This window comes from Henckelia pumila, chromosome 3 (assembly GCF_033568475.1).
Source record: "Henckelia pumila isolate YLH828 chromosome 3, ASM3356847v2, whole genome shotgun sequence".
NCBI lineage: Eukaryota > Viridiplantae > Streptophyta > Magnoliopsida > Lamiales > Gesneriaceae > Henckelia > Henckelia pumila.
This window is the reverse complement of record NC_133122.1, coordinates 202,797,940-202,823,931: the sequence shown is the minus strand read 5'-3', so window position 1 is coordinate 202,823,931 and position 25,992 is coordinate 202,797,940. Positions and strand designations below refer to the sequence as shown.

Below are 25,992 nucleotides of genomic sequence, written 5' to 3'. Positions count from 1 at the left end.
TATAATTATTTAAATTAATGATATATTTATATAATTATTTAAATTAATACTATAATATGTTATTTTTACATTGATTTTTTTAGTAAAACCTTTAAATATAAAATTAAAATAAATAAACATCAACTAAAAATTAAAAATTACTAAATATCGTCTCCTAAAATATAAAATATATTTATATATAATAACTTTAAAAAAAATTCAGTTTTGACACATAATCTGATGCCTAAAATAAACTCCGGTTTTAACATTTGTATTCAAATTACAAAATCCGGTTTTCAATGTTTTCGGTTTGAATTTATGATTTTTTCAATTTTATCCGAATTTAGAACCACACAGATAAGTAAAGCTAAGCTACTAGTGTGGGACAATAGTTATGCTTCTTCACTGGTTTATATAACGAGCACTATGTCGTATATATTCTCTGTAGTTCATTGTTTGAATACAATGATTATATACATTATACAAACATTGGGAACAAAAATACTGGAAACTCTGCTGTTTGCCACTTTTCGAACTAAACGATAACCAACAAGTCTTTAAGATCAACCCACCCATAAGCGCACCTATCTCGGATTTTCTGCACTGTTGTTGATGCGGCGTCAACCAGAGGCCGAATTCTGGACAGTTCTTTCTCCACAGCCAATCTTTTGTTAACTTCTATCTGAATTCAATGCAAAATTAATTTCTGAATCTATTTACGCATTTCTGCGTACGTTCTTGTGTAGTGTGGTGATTGAAAAGGAGCAAATGTAACCTTGTCAATGTGGCGTGATGTATCCAAAATGTAGCAGAAGTAGGTTAGCTGCCGGTATAAATCTGCTTCAGTATACTGCAGTAAATTGCAAAGGAAGATTCATCAATAACTGAAATTGTGTGAATAGATGGCAAATTTTCCGAGTGAAGTTCGAAATTTTGGCTTCAGTCCTGATCGGGAATCGTTAAAAGATAACTCTTTTCCTTCAGCACTGAGTCAGCTTACCATGTTCCAATGTGGATGTCTTTATTTTGTTCCTAGATCGACGGTGTACCTTGATTTTAAGTCAACTCGTTATGTTTCACATGGTCCGAATGAATATCAGAAACCCCAATTGAAAGAAATTTGGAAAAATAGAGAATCGAGAAAGTGACTTAATCGAACTTTTAAAAGGTTTAATCAATGAGATATTTAATTTCGGAAACGTTGGTCAAGTCATCAGATTTATATTTTGCATTTCTGAAAAAGCAGTTAACAAGTTTTCGATCACAGCAAAATTTGTGGTTCTGTTGTGTTCTAATTGAAATTTTATTTTCCCTTCACATTTCTGACGTATGAGTCGATTCTGACTAAATTACAGTGCCAATGAGCTAAACTATAATTGGTGACTGAATGGACCCGATATAATTTGATGAGATAAATTTATGACTGAGTCACTGAGCAAAAAAGGAGAGAGAGGACAAACCTTTCTTAAGAGATGCCCATTACAGCGTGGATAATTTGGACAAGAGGTTCCTCTCTCGGAATCCCCAAGTAGTCGAAGGTTCACACTACGGGTAGTGTAGTTGCAAGTTTCATCATCACACTGCAAGAAAAAAAGAAATGACGAGTACAGTTCAACCGTGTTCTGTTATACTATGTTAAGGCAACAATACACGTATTTACCATCATTATGCCCCGGTAATATGTTGACATAAATCCTTCTGCTTGCTTTTTAACCTGACAAAAAACCAAGCAATGCCAAATTAATCATGAAATACCGTTGCAGAATTTATAACATAAAAGCTCATGAAAAAAATTTGTATTTATGCGTGAAGTATAGAGAACTTGGAGGAGAATTGAAAGTATCTCGTCAGCCGAACGTTCCCTAATTTCTAAGGGGTTTAGGCTGATCGCTCCACTCCCTATTGACTCGAATACACGGGCAATTAAGACTGTAAATTCATGGTTCTCAACAACAAAAAACCTCAAGGAGCCTATCCACCATGGTCCATGTATAATTTAGAGCAGCAAAATTGCCTCTGTTTTACATGCATATATCTAATGAAAGAAGAAAAATTACCTGGTTAGCTATGAGAGCAGGATATATTCTCCCTGTATCACCTTCTTCTGGACAGTTTGGACACCACAGCCTCTGCCAGAATTTATTGACTGATGATCCAGCTTCGATATCTGCTGGCATTGGATTGATTGACGCGCACACTGAGCTCAAAATAGGGGAGCATTCAAAGGTGCTGAAGCAACTGGGGCACGATAAGACCAGCGGTTGACAACCTCGATATCTGCAATTCACATAACATCAGATCCAACAAATATCCATACCCTGCTGACTTTGTCATGAGACAAAATAAAACTACTTTAGGATTCGAGGAAGCAAGAGAGTGATTTTAATTTTGTGATAAACACAGAAAATTATAGACGTAACACAAAATGAAGGGATCTGAAAACAGGATAGGAAAATTACTTCGATTTACTCGAGCAAGAAAGCAAGCCTCTAGAAAACATGAAATTTTTTTTTATCTATTACTCAAATGAAAATAACATTTGCTGATGTATGAATACCAGAAAATGAGGTTAACCCTTCCATCTTTTCAGAAACTTTAAGCGATAAAAGTTGAGACATTTTATACAACAGATCAGCAGTCAAGAAAACAACACAAAAGAGTTACAAGGAATATGAAGAAAATAATATCTAAATCTTGACTTTTGATAGTCCGTGGATTGGCTTAGCACGCTAGAAATGAATATCATTTACAAAGTGACGGGTACCTCTCTCCATCATCAAATGTACTTAACATCGAGCTGGAAGGATCATTGCGGACAGAATCATTGAATTTGTTATGGAACTGAGGAAAAAAAGATTTAACAGTCAAACAGTTGTATCCAAACTGCATTTGTACATACAGTGTGCTTGAAAATTTAGAAGGCGTGCTACATCATTTACCTTTGATGAATCAAGCCCCAAACAATCAGCCAAACGTGATGGACTTGTACCCTGTATTGATGCACAGAGGCGTGATATCACAGGATGAATCTGCATAACAATTGGAAAAAGTTTTGAGCAAAATAATGCACCACATTAAAAAACCAACAGTCTCATTACCTCAGTTCAGCACGTAAAAAACCACAAACCTGCTGTGCCAGATAATAATCAATGTCAATTATCCAGTTCTGATTGTCTCCTTTCAGTTCATCAGGATGCCTTGCCCTCTGGGCAATTCCCATAGAGGTGCTTGAATTATTTCCCTATGATATGCAACAAGTGATCATGTACTGTCTGATATCAAGATTAGGAATCATCCCAAGGGACCAGCAAATTAAGCACCTAAATCTATCTCACCAACAATGGTAAGAGAAGGTGAGAATCGAACCTGCTCAGCACAAATTATATAGGGTACTGTATCTCCAGAAGAACAACCAGTAACATAACCTTGTCTCTTCAGCCTAAGTGCTACCTAAAGAGTAAAAATAAAATAAAACAAGAAGAATATAAAAACAAGTTAATGTAAAGTAAAACATGTAAATATGTTGCCGGTAATTCTTCTCACCTCTACGTGAGGCTGATTTCTAGCATCAGGATATGCTTCAGGTGGTTTGGTTAGTGTCTTGGTGATCACATATTTTTCTAACGGTATCTGTCCATTCCTCACTTCCTCTTGTACCTGAAATTAAATAACAAACAATTTACCCTGGCTTTCTTTTATCACTGACTCATATTACCCAGAGAAGAAGCCGGTGCATGATGGCTTCCTCATGACAATGGGCTAAGGCTCCAATTCCTTCTCTTCAAATATTGCGAGCCCATGATGCGAAAAGATTAACATTTCGCCCAAAATTAAGTTGAAGCCTCGACCAATCTTATGGCTTCAAATTGATTTGCGTGAAAGAAAACAAAAATAGCGTGAAAGTAATCTATAACATATTTTAATTTCTCCACTATAATCTTTGGACAAAACAAATCATCAACAAAGGTTCAATGTATCAATCTTACTCAGAATATCATATCACACAACTCATAGAAGATTATCTTCTAACAAAGTCAATACTAATTATAAATTAGCAGTAATAAAACATAGATTAACTCAAAGAGAGAGAACTAATAGTTGAAATTAAGTTATGGATTGTGTAACTTGCTAAAAACTACCTTCACTAGAGAATTGTGTATTTCTTCAACCACGTCCTCACAAGACCTGCAACATTACAGCCATATACGGTAAGCTTCCGAACTTTGAGTAGCACTAGGAAAACTCAATCATTAAATTCCAAACCAATTTATTTAACCCAGTAAAATTATATAAAAAAGGGCAAGTAAACTCGCCCTCCAGATAATATTCGACTGAGGCAGAAATCTCCCATTTCCTTTGACAGCAAGCTCCAGTCACGACGTACCATATCAAGCCCTTTCCGCTCAATAACCTGCAACTAACTAAATTAGTGAGTTGCAAGTTGCAACAGAAGACAGGATATTAGATTGTATAGAATCTCCAGAAAAACTGAAGGAAGCCACCTCGTAGGGCGTGCCATCTTTAAATTGCAATTTGACAGCAGCATATTTCTTCTTCTTGAGCAATAACATTCTCTTGTACAACCCATCAAGGTCAATCTCCAAACACCTGTATTTTTTGTTGACCTAGCAAAAGAAAAAGGATACGTCTATTACAGGGCATACAGGTTATAGAATGTATGCATACACTTCATTTGGCAACCAAAACAAACTTTTTCAATAAAGCCATGAGCATTGAGTTGAAGCCGAGAATAAATGGATGGAAACAATCTTCCAGTACATCCCAAATGCATATTCTCTATCCAGACTCATGATTGATAGGATTTAGATTAAAAAATTAAGACAGCTTTTTTTAGCCAATGATTCGATCATCATACTAATTCATGCTTTTGGTTCAATGTATTGCAGCAGATTTACATTCGACAGATAATGCAGAAGTCCGTTTCACTGAATAAGTTGCACCTAATACTAGCATCTAGAGATGCATGCACACCTCTTGAATGACTTTTCCTGCAATTAATTTAGCTTTTCCAACATCATCGAGTCCGCTGTAGATCATTATTGAATCTGTGTCACCATAAATAACCTGTTCGGAAAGAATAGACGAACTTAATTGTTTAACAAGTAGCAATTAAACAAGAATCAACATAAATATAGAGATCTGATCTCGAGTGCTTTGACAAGAGTATAGACCTCCAAGTTCAGCGTATTTTGAACAAGATCAACGGTGCTCTGTAAAATTTCCCTTCCCTGCACAACTTGCATGAGTCGATCAACAAAATTCTGTTTCCGATATGTTGATCTAACATGGCATCATACATATTTAAGCAAAGATGAACTTACTTGTAGTGTTATAAGTTCTGCAAGTGCTTTTGCATAGAATCTGGAGTTCGAAAACCCCAGGCATCCATACATGCTGCATAACAAGTTTGTTTTAATATCTGCAAATGATAACCAATGGAAGTAACACAAAATAAAAGTGAAAGAAGAAAGTTAACACTAACCTATTAGCTGTCAGCTTTAGAGCTTGTTGCTGTATGTCAAGTTGCTGAACCTTGAGACCTGATGCTGTTTTTAACCATGATTTCACCATTTTCCGTCTCTCCACCAAATTCTTTAACAACTGAGCAAATGCAGTTATTCATCAGAAAACAATATATTTATATGCAAGTTTTAGAATCAAATGACCTTTTGGTTATTCAAATACATGTACATATACTTATAAGGCTAGTTACCAATTTTTTAATTTGTGCTTGTTTGTTCTGTTCTTCTTACAAATGATAATTTAGATGAAATTTTCCATGAATAGAAGAGGGTAGAGATGATTTGGAATATTAAGAGTCAGGTTAGAGAAGTAAAAGCTAATCCGTTCACTCAAAAGTACTTACCTAGAGGTATGTTAGATCAGAGGCCAATAAATGCCTAAATATGGGTATTTTTATAACCAAAGCATGAATGATTATAAAAGGTTGGATATATTACAATTTGGTGGGACCTGGCTTTGACTGATTATCGATCCTGTCAAGTTAAAAGGTATATGTAGGACTGCATAGAATCCTTGGTGTTCTTGGGCTAAAGAACCAGGCTACTGATATCAAAACATCAATTATAAGGCTATGATAATTCATTAAGATTAGATAACGCTTCAACAAGAAAACATAAGAGTAAAAAATGAACATAAACAGATATACACAAGGTAGTACAAAGAAATATTGACCTCAATTTCATACAAACAAAAAATTTCTACCACATAAATACATATAAATCCAGAACAAGGCAACTTTTTCGCTACTTGTTCCAGTTCTGCTAGTCCCATACATGTCACTCCTTAGCAATCCAACCAATAAGATCTAAGATTCTTTAATTCATTGCTTTTTTTACTAAAGGAGCAAACTGGACCTTATGATTTCTCACATAGAGACCAATGTGAGTTTCATTTGATGAATTGGTCGGCATCTTTTTCTATAGGTTGTATATTTGTTGTCACGGTAAAAATATGGTTACATAACGTTTGGAATTACATTAGGTATGGCACATGTTGGTTTAAGCAATGGGACCAATCCATAAGAAAAGGGAGAGTCCCTACATCCAAGGTAATCTTTACCTACACACAAATGAAATATATCTATGAACATTAGAATAGAGTGAAGGAAATTCGAGAACAGAGTCTGGTAAAACTTTTATAATCATGCATGACAAATTTGGAAGTTTACTGGGTGTCATATATTAACACAGACATCACCAAATGCAGACGAGGAATGTCTGCTAAGATGTCACATCATTCATTGGACAATAAAATCTCATATGCATTTCAGCTAGGTGTTTATGAAATCATAATGTTTTACCTCCGGAAGAACTCCAGTCTTTTTACTAGATGGTAAACGGGAAACAGATCCATCAGCCGATTTGTTAACAGTTGTGAAACATATATTGTATTCCTGCAAAATTGTCAACGAAAAGAATGAAAATGATTAAGAAAAAAGAGTAGCTTTACTTGAAGAATTTCATTTAGATATTGAGGCAAATAGAGAGAAAAGAGATGCGCAAAGAAAGAATATGAAATACAACTGACCTGAATAATAGAAGGGTAAAGACTGTTGAAATCCAGAAGTAATACATACTTGTCATATAGTCCTTTCTTTGGCTCTAGCACTAATCCACCAGAATAGGAAGGACCCTTTTTGCTTTTTCCATGATTATTCTCTGGAGGCTCATCATCCAAATTTGTATCATCTTTGTCAATATCTCCGTCTTCCGCACCATTTATTTTACGTTTTGTTGTCTTTATTTCCTTGGATTGAACGGAAAACTTGTCCGGTACCATAAATTTCTTAGCATGGAACGCATGCAACAAGAGATATTCCACTCTTTGAGCTCTAGCACCCTGAAATTAGAAACCAAAGCAGCAGGCTTATATGATTTAATGGTTTTGCAGGATTATGCTTCTCGCTAAGCTCACGACAATTGTCACCTGAAGAGTTTTGTGCCAAAGATTGCCACTAATATTTGTCAGCTGTCGTGTGAGGGGAAGAACACTCAAATGGAACATGAGTTCCATTGATAACCACGCATCTGTCTCCCCATACTCAATCTGAAAGATTAAAAGAGGATATATTGTGGTCATCATATGGCACGAATGGTTTAAGATGACAAATATACGCATAGATATTCAAAATACAAATTTTAAATATTAGAATTATGAAGGCTATACAAGTTCCATGAGCGACTCAGATCTTTGAAGCATTTGAGGAATATCATGAGGAGTTATCTCCTTTCTATCCTTTTTCAGTTGCGTCTTTGCTAACTGTGTCAAGGAATAGCTGACCTGAAGAAGGAACACAAAGTAAACATTATGCTATATAAATTATATAACAGTAAACACTACATTCCACCTCTTTTAATAGGTCACGAGCACAGATGTAAGTGTCACATAAGAGTCGACCAGCAATGCATGACATGATTCCTGAACTTGCCCCTGAGCCGAATATGGAGTTTCCTTTGTTGAGTTTGGGCATCACAGAGCGCTTGAGACGGCCTATTTTGGACCACATATTGCTGGGAACCTTGCATGCCTGAGATGCAACAATATGTGAAGCATTCTCAAGGAAGCTACATATTTAAAACCTAACTGAAGACCAGAATACAAAAGGACATATAGTACAAAAAGATAAGATCTAAATTAGATACAAAGAAAGGAACTTGATATTATAAGGGTAAGAGTGATGCAAAGAGGCTTTAATAGCTCTTGCAATATATCAAACATCTATATTTAATGCAAAAAAGCATTAAGTACCTGCACTCTGTGAAGAAGGACATCCAAGTCAAACCCAGATATGTTGTGCCCAACTAGCACATCGCTGTCCAATTTGTACAACTCAATCATCAATCGATTCAATAAAGCTCTTTCACTGCGATGTGGGCCAATGCAAGAAAACATTAGGAAGTAAAATTTAGGAGTGAACCATTAAAGAAGGAAGCTAAAATCAGACCAATAACACAGCTGACAACAATACTAGCCTGCTTTCATAGCAAATCACGTTTGACCCTGCCTTGGCATTTTTGTCAGTTGCCTCCTTTGTAAAACCCATTGGAAATATGCCACCATCAAGTTTCCGCACAACCGTAAAGTGACTAAGCACACCCAAACGAGTCCATTCCGAGCCCAACATGGGAATATCAATCTTGAAGTTCATAATAAACTATTAGATAAATTTAATGTGGCTGTATTACTAAAGAAAAGCATTTACACAGCAAAAGGAATCCAATGTGCACGAGTTCCTTAAACAATTTGAAATCTTTAGATAGCTTTACTGACAGATGTTAAATCAGTGAGTTATGCAGGTAAAATATAGGAGCATAACCTTTACATTTATATATACTAGAACTGCAACATACAAGGATGATATCAGGAACAACTTACTCTCAATATCTCTTGTTTTTCAGCCATTAATTCAATCACTGATGCCTCGATAAAGCTCAGATTTACTTCTGCTCAAGTTCTTGAATGCTAATGTCATTGAGTCGTTTTCAGTTTGATATACATACAAGTATATATTGTTGCAACATTCTATCTAAATATAAAAGTATCCATTAATGTGATCCCTAACCAGAACCACAATCTTACTATCACTATGGCGCCTATTTTAATTCACAAACTATCTAATTGTAAAAATAATATGGTTATGCTATGAGTATTCAAAATGATAAAACAATAACAAAATTATCAATTTTAAAATTTGCATTTACAAAAAATGGAGTGTAAACTTCATCTTCTTTCTATTTATTTTAATAGACTAATGAAAAAAGAGAAATCAAACAAAAGAACATCCATTAATTATTTTTGAAAATAAAGATAGAGTTCATAAAGGGGCATTTGATTATCCAACCTTAGTCAACTTTTCAGTTTGGAAAAATGACATTATGTAGTGTATTTCAAATTCAATAAACTGGGGAGTGTCATTTTTTTAATAAAAGAGTTTGATAATGATAGTTGATTTAGATGACTCAGGAAGCTGATTTAAATTTATCTATTATTATTTTTTAATTATAATATATTTATTATATCTTTTAGAATTCTAGTTGTATCTCAATACTTTTCTTAGAACTCTAGTTTCATTAGGATTCTATATTGATTATGTTATATAAATAGATAATAGGTTGCATAATAAAATATATTCTTTGGCTTTTCTCAAATTCATATCTGGCGTTAATTCTCTTGTTCTTCTAAAAAAATATCCAACAAATTGGTATCAAGAGCCAAGTTCTTGAGATATTTGTGAGATATCAAAATTTTCATAATGAATTCATGAACATTCTTTCACCACAATTGTGATGGAACAAATTATCAAAGTATGGACTTATAGAATGGAAGCATATCTAGATGTCATTGATTTATGGGAAGCCGTTGAACAAGAATATGAACTTCTTAAGTTCCAGATCTGCCGACATCCCAATGATGGCACAAATCAAAAATCAAAAGTAGAAAAAACAAAGAAAATCAAAAGCAAAACCCAACTTGTTCACAAAGAATATGAAGGAAGCGAAAGGATCAAAGGCATGCAAGTGCTGAATTTAAACCGAGAATTTGATATGCAAAGGATGAAGTAATAAAAAACGATCAAGGAATATTCTGACAAAATTCTCAGTATTGTCAACAAAATCAGACTTCTCGGTACAGATTTTTCTGATTCTAGACTTGTTCAAAGATTCTAGTTATAATTCCAGAAAAGTTCATCATTTCATCATTTCAAAATTTGAAAGATATATCAAGTATTACTTTGGCAGAATTATTGAATAAGCTGCAAGCACAACAACAAAGAAGACTTAAGAGGAAAGAATCACGTGCAGAGGGTGCGTTCCGAGCCAAGTCACATAACAATTTTGATGGCAAGAACAAGAAAAAATATGGCAACACACAAGTCTTTCCACCTTGTCCCAACTGCAAAAAACCAATCATCCATAAAACAAGTCTAGGTGGAGTTCAGAAGCAAGATGTCACAAGTGTGGCCAGTTAGGGCACATGGAGAAGATATGCAAAACTCAATAACAAAACAAAGCAAAAGATATAGAAGATCAACCTCATGAAGAGTTGTTTGTCGCATCATGTTTTGCCATGAATAACTCCACAAAAAGTTTTCTGGTCGTCAGCGGTTGTACAACCAAGATCTTTTCAAAGAACTTAACAAGACTGACGTTTCTAAAGTTAAAGTTGGAAACGAACAATCCATTGAAGTAAAAGGCAAAGGAACTATAGCAATTGAAGGGCACTCGGATTTGAAATTATTTTCTGATGTTTTATACGTTCCTGAACTTGATCAAAATCTTTTGAGTGTTACTCCATTGTTGGAAAAAAAAGGCTATAATGTGTTGTTTGTAGACAAAAACTGTGATAAAATATGCAAAAGGCATTGAGATATTTAAAGGCAAAATGCAACGGAAGAGTTTTGTATTAGACTTAATGGAGGAATATGTTGATGCACCTTCCATGAATAAAGACAATTTGGTGAAAAGTTCAGTTATTGATTATGTTATATAAATAGATGATAGGTTGCATAATAAAATATATTTTGTGGCTTTCTCAAATTCATATCTCACTTTAGTTCTCTTATTCTTCTCAAAACTATCCAACAATGATAGATTTCATTTTTTTTATTCCCCTTTATTTACTAAAATCCATTAATTAATGGGGGAAAAAAAAAATCAAATAAAAGGGAGAAAAAAAAAAGAGATAAATCAAACTGAAGGAAATCCATTAATTATTTTTAAAATAAGGATAGAGTTCATTTTAAAAAAATGGAATGTAAATGTCATTCCAAAAATAAGAGACTAAATTTCATTCTCCTTTTTATTTTAAAATTCATTAATACATGATGAAAAAAGAGAAACCAAACAAGAAAGACATTGCATTCGAAAAAATGGAGTCTAAATTTCATTCTCCTTCGGTTTATTTTAAAATCCATTAATATATGAAAAAGAAAAACCAAACAGAAAGACATCTATTAATTATTATTTAATGAAGAAGAGGACATATATGTAAATTTACAATTCAAACTCATATTATAAAATAAATATAGAATGTAGATTGGTTTCACAAACAGTAATGGTTGGGCGAAAAAAAAAAAGGAAAACGACACAATAAAGAACAGGAAAACAAGAGACACTGCTTGCCAACCACTTATAATGATGAAGATCAAAGAAGAGCATGCAAAAACTAAAATATAATGAAATAGGAAAAAATTAATACAAATGAGGTTCATCAGATATACCTTAGCCTTATGGCAGCAAATGACAGAAGCAGACACAATTTCATTTGTATTGTGTTTCTCATTGATGATAGTTTTCAAATTTATTGCTGCAACAACAACAGGAGGTAATTCTGTTATATTCTTCGAGGAAGCTGCAACTTGAATATCCTTTGGACTGTCAACAGTAACCTCAAACATACACCAGCTCACCTGATCGAATGCAAGAAAAAGGATTAATGGAATGAAAATTAAAATTTGCGTGTCTAAACAGCATAACACAGTGCTACAGAGGTCTCACCCGTTGAGGAGCAGAGCAGCTGGAGAATTTCGATACCGATAGCCACGATGGCCCTTTAATTTTTCTTTTGATTAGGAAAAGCTCCAAGCCACTGCAATATTAATGATTCTTTCTTAAATCAGATGGTATGTGTTAGAAGGACATACTGATAACGGGAAAACTTGAACAGACATTATTGGGAAACAATTTGGTCCTCAACGAGACAAAAATCACCAGAAAATAAATTCCCAGGTCAGCTAGCAATACCAAATTTTTTTAAATATTTTCCACTGTTTCTAAGATTATGAAGGTTCTGATCATCTATGCACCCAAAAACTATAATAAAAAAGGGGCAACTTGTTTGTCAATTAATGAACAAAATCAAAAGGGGATAGTTTTTACTGATACCTGTTATGAGTTCCAAGCAAAGCACGGAAGTTGTTTCCCTTAGAATCCGATGGAAGCGGTGGATCCTGTGAAGTCAAAGAACAAGTGTGGTAACTTCTCTGTTCCTCAAATTGTCGCCGCCCATCACCCCGATTTTTTAAACTCAGTGGCACCAGGCGATGTTGAAAAATCGGCTGTCTTTAGTGTTTTGGGGGTTGCTTAGGCGAATAACAAACAGTCCAAGGGGGTTCGAAATTTTTTTAAAAAAATTAATTTGAAAAAATTGATAACTTTTTTTAAAAAAATAGTTAACAAATTTATGTTCATTTTTGTTGAAATATAAGCACATAAAACTTTTATGCACATTACAAGCATGATTTAAAAAAATATTAATGAAAATGTTGAATACATATATTCATATATATATTAACTAATTTTAGATATTATAAAATATTTTTTATATATTTTTTAAAAAACCGACATTTTGCTTGAATGGCAGTGGAACTGCTGAAATTTTGAATATATATCACAAAGCAGCTGATCGAGTTCAATCCTCATATACCTTGAATGGATAATTGATCTTGAGGACATAGTTATCCCCATAAGGTATGTCTGATCTCTCAAATGCATAGTTTCTCTAAACGACAACAAAACAAGCACAGAGTGTAAGGATTTAACAGTTGATTTTACAACATTAGCAAGACTATTCAACGTCGTCTTAATTGGAAAAAGAACCAAGTGCTGTTAAGGTTCAAAATTTGCCTTCTACTGTTTAAACTGGAAAATGACCTGACGCGCTATATCTGCAAAATGGTACGAACCTTAACAGGTGCCATGCTAAAACTTGAAGTGTTACACTCCAGCAACTTTTTTGCCATTTCGGACTTCAAGTCAGACGCCAATTCCTGACAATAGAAATAAATTCATCAAAAAAAGGAGTAAAAAAATTAATATGCAAGCAACTGATGGAGTGAAATTACATGAAGCCGAACTCGTAAAGCTGTTCGAGACTCTACAACATCCTTTTCTAGCTTAGTGATTCTATCTTTGAGATCTGTTGGTGACATTCCTGACTTTTCCCCATCTCTCCCTTGCTTTGCAATTGTGTCTTTGAAAGCCATTAGAGTCATTTGAGACTTCTCAACATTTTTCTCTAGCTCTGCGATTGTGTCAGTGTGTGCAAAAGAAAAGGTTGGGATGGCATATATGCATCTATGCGAGTTCTTTACGACCACACAACAACTGTGATATGCAGCTCCAGCTTTGACCTATAATAATTACACCGGGAATTCATGGATTGTGTTACCTTCTAAAACACAAATGCAGAAGATAATCTAGCAAGTTGCATACATGACAGGATACTTTAAGGCATATTTGCATTGAACCAATGTTGAATCTAATTTAAGATCGCCATTTCATTGAGTGAGTATTGTGGGGAAGCAAATTTGTCAAAGATTGATCATTTAAACATGCAAATTAATTGGTGCCTGATATGAAACATAAAAAAAGAAAACACATAAAAGCTCGATAGGTTAATTTGTATGACATCTACTGGCCCTACTGCAAATAAAACAAAAGAACCAGAGAGAGCCCCCCAAAATTGATCTTACCTCTCCTTGAAGTAGAATAATGGAACATCAGAGGTGGTGAGATTAGTATATACAGATATTTGCCTGAGTTTATATGTTCTCTAAAACTGCATTCGAATACTTTCTGGAGAACTTATGGAGGAAAGAACAGAAAAAGAGAGAAAATGTGGGATTTAACAAACTCGATTTTGCATCCTCCACAGGACTAGACCAGAATATTTACACCTTTTGATCACACTCTAAAATGCTATCTGCGAGTCAAAGTTACTATATAGATCATTCATCATCACTATAGAGTCCACCCTCTGTCTCAGACAGCAATGTAAGGTTAGCTACAAAAATTAGCAGATGATCACAAATACAAAAGGCAAAACCAGAAAAGCACACGTGCTGCTTACATACCTTTCCAAAGAGATAAATATTCCCAGCATTAGCACCATAAATCTCCTCATATGCATCAAGTATGTAGAAAGACAACGATCCATCAGACTCCAATTCAAAGTCCATTTTTTCCTGGCTGGTTAAGTTCTGATTCATCCCACGCCCAGATTCGTTACAATCAGCAGTTGAATTTTGCCCTGCACTTCTCACGGCCTGCCACCCCATTGTGGCACTCAAAGCTGGATCTCTTGGCTCTTCAATTTTTGCATTAAGAGTAGACACTTTTTTCCCAATCTCTTTAACAGATGATCCATCCTTCTCCTTGACTTCATTTTTTATCAAACATTCTTTGTCCTCCTTTCCATCCTCAGTAGCTTCACTCTTCTCATTTCTCCTCTCGTTCACTATTTTATCAGATGAACTAACTCCTTTTTCTGCGATGTCGAAGCTCATCTCCTTACTTCTCATCATTTCAACTTCCTCGGTATAGCACTTCCATGACTCTCCATCCGGGACGTCTTGATGACCTCCATTTATTTTAATTCTAGTATCTGGACTAATGCTTCCAAAGACGGGCTTCTCAATTTTAATTTTAACTGGTAAAACCCCTCCATGGGGAGAAGCGGAATTTTTGGAATTGTTAAAACTCAAATTACTAATGTTACCTCTCCTTCTCCTCTCCTTATCAGTCTCATCGGGTGCAAACTCAGCAATCACATTATCAACAATACTATCACATGCTAAGTTCTTCTGTTTATCTTTTTTAAACACAGAGGAAGTAAACATATTAGAAATCTTCTGCTTACCCATCAATGCTGCCGCTGATGCCAACGCCGAAGGCTTTTTCACAACGTCCCTGGCCTTCTTATCCGCGTCATCATTTCCATTACTTTTCTTTCTTTTCCGCCTATCGGATTCTCCCTCAGATTCTTCTGAAGAAAAGGAGGCGCCAGCGAGCGACCAGTCTTCTTCCTCACCTTCATCACCGTACCCTAGACCGTTGTCGTCTACTATAAACCCTTTGGCTTCCTCGCGGCGCTTCGCGACTAGAGCTTCGTACTGGTCTTCATCCACCGTGTCATAAATCGGTTCCTCCATCTTAATCTGGAAGCCTCCAGATTCGAGCTCACGACGGCCACCGCTGCGAAGAGCCTTGAGACGCTGTAGTGCTTCCGAACGCGCCGTCGCGGCAGGACCACGGGTCCGCCTCCTCCCCTCCACCGGCTCCTCGTCTGCCATTGGTCTTCGCTCTTGGTATATTTCCCACACAAGAATTCTGAAGATTGTACTCTCTGGATCTAAAGATTCGGAGAGGGGATATTTGCAATGGCGGGAAATGTGTGTTTGGCGCCATACTGAATTCACTCGGACTCGATTATTTCATGGGCTGGGATTTAGTTATTGGGCTTTGGATCCAATCCAAGATTCGAAATGAGTAGATGAACTGGGCTAATCAAATTGTATACTTAGCCAAATCCGATATCCGTCTCGCTTTCCTTTCACCTTGTGGATCCGGAAATTCCAATTAATATTGGACCTGTCAAAATCTATTAAATTTTATATTGAATAAAAAATTTAAAAGGTTCAAAAATTTACAAATCACTAAATTTATTTTTCAAATTTATATTAATAACATTTTTTAAAAAATTATTATAAGTTAAAATCTATCAACTTTGTATCCAATTCATAATTAATAAAAAAAATTATAATGATATATATTTTCATATTATACATATCATAATAAAATGAAATAATTTTAAATATTATCCTAAAATTATTGACAATGTATTAATTATTTAATATATGAAAAATATAATTATATCATTAATAATATATATACATATATATTTTACATTTATATAATATATATAGATATATTTTACATTTATAGATACATTTATAGACCCGTTGGGTCGGGCTAAACTCATCCCGTCGAAACGGGTTTAATATGGCTCCGAGTTTAAATTCGGCTCATGGTCATCCCTAATCTAGACAAGGACATATCCAATTACATTAATTTTAATTTGATTTAAATAAAATATATGGGTTGTTTTAAGTTCGACACTTCTTGTTATAAGGATACTGTTTAGTCCATAAATAAATTTTATTCTCAGCCCAGATTAGTAAGATGTACTTGGCCCAATTTCGTTGGAGTAGTGTAATTGTGGCAGCCCATGCAAAATAATAGGAGCCCAAAGTTCAAAGAATGCAACAAAATTGGAAGCATAAGTTTTGGGGTAGGACTAAGTCAAAATGAGTCATGGGTAGTGGAGACAAATGTGGCTCATGAATTAAGGAAGTCGAGAAGTAGGGAGTTGATTCCAACTTGTAAAAAATTGGACGGCAAAAGAAGAAATGATTCATTCACAAACAAACCATCACAAATCCAATTCAAGCTCCAAAAATCTCTCAATTTTCAGCAAATATTTCTACAAATTTTCGAAACTTCATCTTGTTTTTATTTTTTCCGAAAATTCTAGCGCACATTTCCAACACTTTTTCTTAGTTTCTCGTAGTGTCCAGTAGCATATTTTATGTTTTTATGGAAATTTGTTGTCCATATTTGATTTCCTAGTGGCGAAGTTAAGATTTCGATTACTATTAAGAAATTTCCTTCAATTTATTTATCATCTTCTTTGTTGCTTAACCGGTGTAATTGAGACCGACGGTGAGACCGGGGCTCATTTTCGCTTGGTTTTAGAATTTAGATTTTATATTTAGGATTGATTGTTATATCATGTTCTTATGATTTCCCAGCTATGATTTGATCCATATACCTGCTGATATGTTGGGTTTGAGTTGTTAAACATCTGATATGGATGTTAGACATGTTATAGAAGTGTTCGGAATCGCCGAGTTATACCGATATGCCGTCGAACTTATGATTTGAAGTGATTTGCTATTGTTCTTGGACTTAGAAGTTGCTAAAGTTTTAGCTGATGATTCCTTGCTTGTTATGCTATGATTTCAGTGTTTAAACAGGGCATATAAACTCGAGAAGTCGACTCCGAAACCGATAGAAGATAGAACAAGGTTGGTAGAGTTTGCCTTGAAGTCTTGTTGAAGTTTGGATTGAATTTGAGCAGATTTTGAGATGAGTTTGGTGATTGATCTTGTACAGACTTTGACAAGCTAGAAGACATCTTACACATCATGTTTGAAAGGTAAAAGTGGACTACTATTTGATTGGGATTATAACTCGAGATGGTTTGTATCGAGTTTCCCTAAATTACATACTTGTTTGCTTAATTGCTCTTATGTGCTTTACTTTGAGTTGTTGAATAAGTTCTTGATATAATGAATGTTTTGATGATGATATATGTTGCATTCATCTTGAAGACTTATTCTTTGATTTTGAAATGAACGGAAACGTTCGAATAGACGATTTGAGGGATTGCATATGTATGGCCTGGGTGGTTGTTTTAGCCTAGTGTCTGATTTGCATATATGATGACTTCAAAGTCTAGAGAAGTGAGATAAGTAGCCCCACCTCGATCGGGAGAGTCGATGGATTAGTTATGATATCTACTTCTCGGGATCCCAACCGACGAATGACGAAATGAACCTTGTTTTGAAAACATGCATTGCTTTTCTTTATATCATGATCTTGATATATATTTGCTATGTATGTTTAGTTGCTTTTACTGGAAAATTTATTTCTCACCGGAGTTATCCGGCTATTGTTTTGTTGTATGTGTCATTGCAATAGAAGGGAGTGGAACCGGGCAAAAGAGAACTTGAAGAACAAGGGAATGAGAAGATAGCGTGATGATCCGAGTTAGATGAGTTGTGTGAGCTGTCGATGTTTGTATTGTGTTCCAAACATGATTATGTTCTAGCTACTTGTTTCAAAACTTGTAGATGATCTAGTTGTTGTCTTATAGATGTTTATAGGATTTGAAATGTTATGTAAATCCTTGAGACACCAAGATGTATCTTGTTCTTGTTGATATGACATTGCTTCTTGCATGTTTATGATCCCTAATGATTATGTTTTAAGGTTTTGTGATGATTCCATGTAACGTCCGGAAATTTGCTACGTAAATCCGCATGCATAACTAGGAGATTTAATAATTTTAAAATAATGTGAAAATGTGTTGAATTGTTTTTATGAGTTAGTATGTGAATTATGTGATTTATTTGCATGCTTTAAATATTGTTTCGGTATTTAAATTTATATGATATGATTTATGAATTTATTTGAGAAAAATTATTTTATGATCGCGTAGGCGGGACAGTGGGCGGACGAGATGTTGTTTTCATCCAAAATATTTTATGAGATTTTTAGTAGCCTTAAAATATTATTTTAAGGTATTATTTCAAGAAAATTATAGTGTATATATATATATATATATATATATATATATATATATATATATATATATATATTTATAGGTCCGTTTTTACCCAAGATAAGTAATTTTAATGACTTTTATTAAGCTTTAAAAATCCCATTAATTATAATTTCGGGATTTAAGGTTAAATATCAAATTTATATTGTATTTAAGAGTTTTAAAATTCTATATGTTTAGAGTATATATTTATCTTAATTATCTATTTATTTATTAAACTCAGATTATCTTTTTTTAAAAAAAGATTTATCCTATCTCACGCTTAAACTCTCTAAGCCTCCTCTCTCATCCTTCTTCCCCATCTCTCATTATCTATGTCAGAGAACACAACACACACGATTTTTCTTGAGGTTTTTCGGCAAGAAATTTTCAAGCCGTTCGTCTCGGCGAGCCCGATACGCGTCAATTTCTTCGTTTTGTCCAAATCTTCAACAAGGCACGTCTCGAATCCATTCTTGAACACCATTTAAATCATATTACACAGTTCTTTTTAAACATGAATGATCAGATTATGTATGTGTTTGTGGTTTTGAATGAAATTCTTCACATGATCATGCATGGTTCACGTTTTTAGGTGCATAACCCATGTTTCTTCATATATTCTGATCTAAGGCTGTTTGAGGGGCTGACCACATTGGTTGAGGGCTGAGTTAGGGTCCTTAGGGTCGTGATTGTATGGTGGTTCATGTGGCTTAATCACTGGTTTAGGCTGGGTGCACTATAGAAGACAGATTGGGCGCAGGTTGAGCAGTTTCAGAAAAACGGCTCGTTCTTGGTCCATAAGTTGAGTTAGGGTCTGGTTCTGGTGGGGTTAGAACCGCCAGACCTTGGGGAAGGTATTCCAGGTGGTGCTCCGGTAGGTGGTGGCCGGAGCTGGGCGGCCAAATGGCCTGAAGTGTCGAGTCGCGTTTTGCGCGTACAGCAGCAGAGGGGTTCTATTGTTTTGGTTCGTTCTCCTTCTACAGAGCTTGGTTTTAAGTCAAATTTGTTGCTTTAGAACCGCCTGGATGTTAGCTAAGTATGGGCAGTGGTTTCACGGCCAAAGGTGGCCTGAGCAGGTGGCACGATCAGTTTTTCTGAAGCCGCTCAGGGCTGCCGTGAGTTGGGCTTTGGGAGAGGAAGGCTAGGGTTGCGTCTTGTGTTTTGGCGGGCCGGGCTTGGTTTTTCGGGTTCAGGTTGGGTAAAGTCTTGATGGGTCAAAATATTTTTAGTCCGGGTCTAGATTTTATTATTTGGGCTTAAGTCTCTTATTTTAATTAATTAATTAATTAAGAGTTCAAGTTAATAAATTATGGGTTGGGCTTGATTAATTAATTGGACTAAATTAATTGGATTTAATAATTATTAAGGTGAGCCCACTAATTTATCATGGGCCATGTGATCCATGATTTTTATTGGGTCAAGTTGAGTCGGGTTAATAATTTTATCGGTCTAATTTATAGTAATGGTTAGTTAATAATTTTATTAATTTAACTTTAAATTAATAAGTTGATGGGCCTAAATTATGTTTTAAGTGAGCCCATTAGTTTCTCATGGGCCTAGGGGCCCATGAAGCTAATTGGGCCAAGGCAGATTGGGCTTTTGGATTTTTGGGTCAGTCTAGGAATTTTTGAGTTTAAGTCTAGTGGTCAGTAGCTCGAACAAGTCCTTGGAAAAATAAATGTTCGTAAATATATATTTAATTCATGCATGCATTTTTATTAGATATATAAGTATGGTTTTTAAGAAAATAAATCAAATATATATTTACGGACAAATTTTCATGAAATAAAGAAATAAATGAGATTTTTTTTAAGTTCATGCATCATGTAAGAATTTTTATGATAAGTTTAAATGTATGTTAAGAAAAAAATATATTTTTTATGGAAGTTGAAGTGAAGGTGGAAAGTGATGTGGTTGGAGGTCGGGATACCTGGGCCCGGTGACCTTCCTAATGATGTATAAGTATGATGAGCTTATGGATCCAGCTGAGAGGGCTGGTGAAGTGGCAGCACAGAGGTGGAAACCCCACCGCCGCGTACGTTGGTTTATAGATTGATCAATCGCTTAGTATGATGCCACCGACATGGATACGTCCTATTGAGAACTAAGAAATCATGATAAGTTATTTTATGAGATTTATTAAGTATGATGATATATGTTTAGCATTATGATAAATCAAAATAATTATTTTATTTCAAGTTTATATGCATATAATTTTAAGATCATGCACGTATAATTATTATTCACGTATTTTATATAATGTGTGCTTGTGTGTGGTTTCATTTTGTTATATAAGGATAGAATGTGCTGAGCCTCTAGGCTCACTAGATTTAAATGGTGCAGGTGAGCAAAATGTCAATAAGGATAATGTGTTCCCGACTGGCGGCGAGAGCGTATGAGTTTCCAGGCGGCTAGAACCCGTGACCATTGCTCTAAGATGAATTTTATGTTGAGACTAGAACACTTATTTCCGCATATATTTTATTATTATAGATTTTTAGTATATGCGTGGATTTTACGTTTAAGTATTTATTTTCTAAGTTTTCATGAATTTTTGTGAAAGAAATATTATTTAGGAATTTTATTATGGAAATTTTTATAAATGATTATTTAGTAATTAATGTTAGGTATTTAGTTGCATGCTTGTACTTTTATTATTATTTATGTTTATCGTGTAGATGCATATTAAATTAAGAAAAGTTATTTTTAAGTATGATGTATATATATATATATATGTATTGCATATATATTTTTATATTCATTATTTTATAATTAGAGATAGAGATAAAAAAAAAAATCAGTAGTACTTTTAGGATGTTTCATTTGGTATCAAAGCCATGGTCCTTGGAGGGTTACTAGCTTGCTGCTCGGAGCTCAGAAGCCGCACTGGCAGTCTGTAAGTTTTAAATGATTTAAATTATGTTTTATGCATGGAACACATGACTTATGTTTTAACGATTTATGAAAGGAGAATTTAAAGTTATTACAGTATTAAAGTTAAAAATACTTAGTTATGCAATGCGGTTACGTAGAGAATTTATGGAAATTAGAGTATGCCTTTGAGACGCGTTACACACCAGGATGACTAGAATGATATATGTTTAGAAAATTAAGTTTGATAATTTATGAGACGTAAGTTTGACACTTAGATTTGTAGATTAAGTTATGATTTTAGATTTAAGTTTGACAAGTTAGAATTTTTTTTGAGATTTAAGTTGAATTTTAGATATATAAATTAAGTTATGTTTTTGGGATTTAAGTTTGAAAATTAGTTTTGAAAAATTTTAGTCATGTGTTATTAGACGACTAAGTTAAATCAAATTTCGAGGACGAAATTCCATTTAAGGGGGAGAGAATTGTAACGTCCGGAAATTTGCTACGTAAATCCGCATGCATAACTAGGAGATTTAATAATTTTAAAATAATGTGAAAATGTGTTGAATTATTTTTATGAGTTAGTATGTGAATTATGTGATTTATTTGCATGCTTTAAATATTGTTTCGGTATTTAAATTTATATGATATGATTTATGAATTTATTTGAGAAAAATTATTTTATGATCACGTAGGCGGGACAGTGGACGGACGAGATGTTGTTTTCATCCAAAATATTTTATGAGATTTTTAGTAGCCTTAAAATATTATTTTAAGGTATTATTTCAAGAAAATTATAGTGTTTATATATATATATATTTATAGGTCCGTTTTTACCCAAGATAAGTCATTTTAATGACTTTTATTAAGCTTTAAAAATCCCATTAATTATAATTTCGGGATTTAAGGTTAAATATCAAATTTTTATTGTATTTAAGAGTTTTAAAATTCTATATGTTTAGAGTATATATTTATCTTAATTATCTATTCATTTATTAAACCCAGATTATCTTTTAAAAAAAAAAAATTTACCCTATTTCATGCTTAAACTCTCTAAGCCTCCTCTCTCATCCTTCTTCCCCATCTCTCATGTTCTATGTCAGAGAATACAACACACACGATTTTTCTTGAGGTTTTTCGGCAAGAAATTTTCAAGCCGTTCGTCTCGGCGAACCCGATACGCGTCAATTTTTTCGTTTTGTCCAAATCTTCAACAAGGCACGTCTCGAATCCATTCTTGAACACCATTTAAATCATATTACACATTTCTTTTTAAACATGAATGATCAGATTATGTATGTGTTTGTGGTTTTGAATGAAATTCTTCACATGATCATGCATGGTTCACGTTTTTAGGTGCATAACCCATGTTTTTTCATATATTCTGATCTAAGGCTATTTGAGGGGCTGACCACATTGGTTTAGGGCTGAGTTAGGGTCCTTAGGATCGTGATTGTATGGTGGTTCATCTGGCTTAATCGCTGGTTTAGGCTGGGTGCACTATAGAAGACAGATTAGGCGCAGGTTGAGCAGTTTCAAACAAATGGCTCGTTCTTGGTCCATAGGTTGAGTTAGGGTCTGGTTCTGGTGGGGTTAGAACTGCCAGACCTTGGGGAAGGTATTCCAGGTGGTTCTCCGGCAGGTGGTGGCCGGAGCTGGGTGGCCAAACGGCCTGAAGTGTCGAGTCGCGTTTTGCGCATACAGCAGCAGAGGGGTTCTGTTGTTTTGGTTCGTTCTCCTTCTACAGAGCTCGATTTTAAGTCAAATTTGTTGCGTTAGAACCGCCTAGATGTTAGCTAAGTATGGGCAGTGGTTTCACGGCCAAAGGTGGCCTGAGCAGGCGGCAGGATCAGTTTTTCTGAATCCGCTCAGGGCTGCCGTGAGTTGGGCTTTGGGAGATGAAGGCTAGGGTTGCGTCTTGTGTTTTGGCGGGCCGGGCTTGGTTTTTGGGGTCCGGATTGGGTAAAGTCTTGATGGGTCAAATATTTTTAGTTCGGATCTAGATTTTATTATTTGGGCTTAAGTCTCTTATTTTAATTAATTAATTAATTAAGAGTTCAAGTTAATAAATTATGGGTTGGGCTTGATTAATTAATTGGACTAAATTAATGGGATTTAATAATTATTGAGGTGAGCCCACTAATTTATCATGGGCCATGTGATCCATGAGAATTATTGGGTCAAGTTGAGTCGGGTTAATAATTTTATCGGTCTAATTTATAGTAATGGTTAGTTAATAATTTTATGAATTTAACTTTAAATCAATAAGTTGATGGGCCTAAATTATGTTTTAAGTGAGCCCATTAGTTTCTCATGGGCCTGGGGGCCCATGAAGCTAATTGGGCCAGGGCAGATTGGGCTTTTGGGTTTTTGGGTCAGTCTAGGAATTTTTGAGTTTAAGTCTAGTGGTCAGCAGCTCGAACAAGTCCTTGAAAAAATAAATGTCCGTAAATATATATTTAATTCATGCATGCATTTTTATTAGATATATAAGTATGATTTTTAAGAAAATAAATCAAATATATATTTACGGACAAATTTTCATGAAATAAAGAAATAAATGAGATTTTTTTTAAGTTCATGCATCATGTAAGAATTTTTATGATAAGTTTAAATGTATGCTAAGAAAAAAATATATTTTTTATGAAAGTTGAAGTGAAGGTGAAAAGTGATGTGGTTGGAGGCCGGGATACCTGGGCCCGGTGACCTTCCTAATGATGTATAAGTATGATGAGCTTATGGATCCAGCTGAGAGGGCTGGTGAAGTGGCAGCACAGAGGTGGAAACCCCACCGCCGCATACGTTGGTTTATAGATTGATCAATCGCTTAGTATGATGCCACCGACATGGATACGACCTATTGAGAACTAAGAAATCATGATAAGTTATTTTATGAGATTTATTAAGTATGATGATATATGTTTAGCATTATGATAAATCAAAATAATTATTTTATTTCAAGTTTATATGCATATAATTTTAAGATCATGCACGTATAATTATTATTCACGTATTTTATATAATGTGTGCTTGTGTGTGGTTTTATTTTGTTATATAAGGATAGAACGTGCTGAGCCTCTAGGCTCACTAGATTTAAATGGTGCAGGTGAGCAAAATGTCAATAAGGATAATGTGTTCCCGACTGGCGGCGAGGGCGTATGAGTTTCCAGGCGGCTAGAACCCGTGACCATTGCTCTAAGATGAATTTTATGTTGATACTAGAACACTTATTTCCGCATATATTTTATTATTATAGATTTTTAGTATATGCGTGGATTTTACGTTTAAGTATTTATTTTCTAAGTTTTCATGAATTTTTGTGAAAGAAATATTATTTAGGAATTTTATTATGGCATTCTTATAAATTATTATTTAGTAATTAATTTAAAGTATTTAATTGCATGTGTGTTCTATTATTGTACTTATTGTGTTTATGTATATTAACTTAAGGAAAATTATTTTTAAGTATGATATATATATGTATGGGCATATATATATTTATATTCATTATTTTATTATTAGAGAGTTAAAAAAAAAAAAATTCAGTAGGAGTTCTAGGATGTTTCATTCCATCTTATCAACTTTATCATGTTTAGCATGCTTGTTGGTTTATGATGATGTATGAAATTATTAGGAGTTGATGCTAGGTGAAATGGCATGAAAGAACTCGATTTGACAGCAAAAATTTCTGTTCTGTTTTCTCCTGGAATTGTGCTCGCTCGATCGGGCATTTCCTACCGATCGAGCGAGGCTGTTATAGCAGAAACAGAACACTTGAAGGAAGTGGCTCGCTCGATCGGTCATTTCTTGCAGATCGACCGAGACCACTATTATCTGCACCCGAGAGTTTGAGCATTTGTGCTCGCTCGATCGGTAACTTTTTACCGATCGAGCGAGGTGCTCCGATTTTAAAAAAAAAATGTTTTTATTCTTTTGTTTAGACATTGATTATTGTCTATTATTGTTGATTAATTGATTATGAGAGATTAGAACTTGGGTCGTCACAATAGTGTTATTGTAGTGTAAATTTAGTTATACTATAGTGTAATGCTAGTGTTATTTTAGTTATACTAATGTGTTATTGTAGTGTAAATTTAGTTATACTATAGTGTAATCCTAGTGTAATTTTAGTTAAATTATAATGTAATTCTAGTGTTATTTTAGTTATACTATAGTGTAATTGTAGTGTAAATTTAGTTAAACTATAGTGTAAACCTAGTGTAATTTTAGTTATACTAAAGTGTAATTCTAGTGTTATTTTAGTTATACTATAGTGTTATTGTAGTGTAAATTTTGTTATACTATAGTTTAAACCTAGTGTAATTTTAGTTATACTATAGTGTAATGCTAGTGTTATTTTAGTTATACTATAGTGTTATTGTAGTGTAAATTTAGTTATACTATAGTATAATCCTAGTGTAGTTTTAG

At 34.3% G+C, this 25,992-nt stretch overlaps 1 protein-coding gene across 1 annotated transcript; it reads right to left on the bottom strand.

Moving 5' to 3' along the window:
* Positions 1-360: 360 nt before the first annotated feature.
* Positions 361-15,631, bottom strand: LOC140886704 (DNA polymerase alpha catalytic subunit). Its single transcript, XM_073293425.1, has 31 exons — positions 14,378-15,631; positions 13,367-13,654; positions 13,208-13,291; positions 12,949-13,023; positions 12,408-12,472; positions 12,021-12,111; positions 11,744-11,932; positions 8,496-8,659; positions 8,272-8,386; positions 7,871-8,050; positions 7,690-7,803; positions 7,450-7,569; positions 7,051-7,362; positions 6,824-6,916; positions 5,483-5,601; positions 5,322-5,394; positions 5,172-5,228; positions 4,972-5,064; positions 4,482-4,604; positions 4,293-4,390; positions 4,119-4,164; positions 3,523-3,636; positions 3,346-3,429; positions 3,107-3,220; positions 2,919-3,008; positions 2,744-2,820; positions 2,037-2,256; positions 1,640-1,693; positions 1,440-1,559; positions 755-829; positions 361-661 (listed from the first exon to the last, which is right to left on the bottom strand). The coding sequence occupies exons 1-31, from the start codon at positions 15,593-15,595 to the stop codon at positions 515-517; spliced, it is 4,812 nt and encodes a 1,603-aa protein (XP_073149526.1). The 5' UTR covers positions 15,596-15,631; the 3' UTR covers positions 361-514.
* Positions 15,632-25,992: the final 10,361 nt, after the last annotated feature.

Bases quoted from the DNA above. Each gene is read 5' to 3' on its own strand.
- LOC140886704 (XM_073293425.1), bottom strand. From the start codon at position 15,595: ATGGCAGACGAGGAGCCGGTGGAGGGGAGGAGGCGGACCCGTGGTCCT. The intron at 4,391-4,481 runs GTGGCTTCCTTC...AGTTAGTTGCAG, and splicing joins AAGATGGCACGCCCTACGAG to GTTATTGAGCGGAAAGGGCT. The intron at 3,221-3,345 runs GTTCGATTCTCA...TGCATATCATAG, and splicing joins ATATAATTTGTGCTGAGCAG to GGAAATAATTCAAGCACCTC.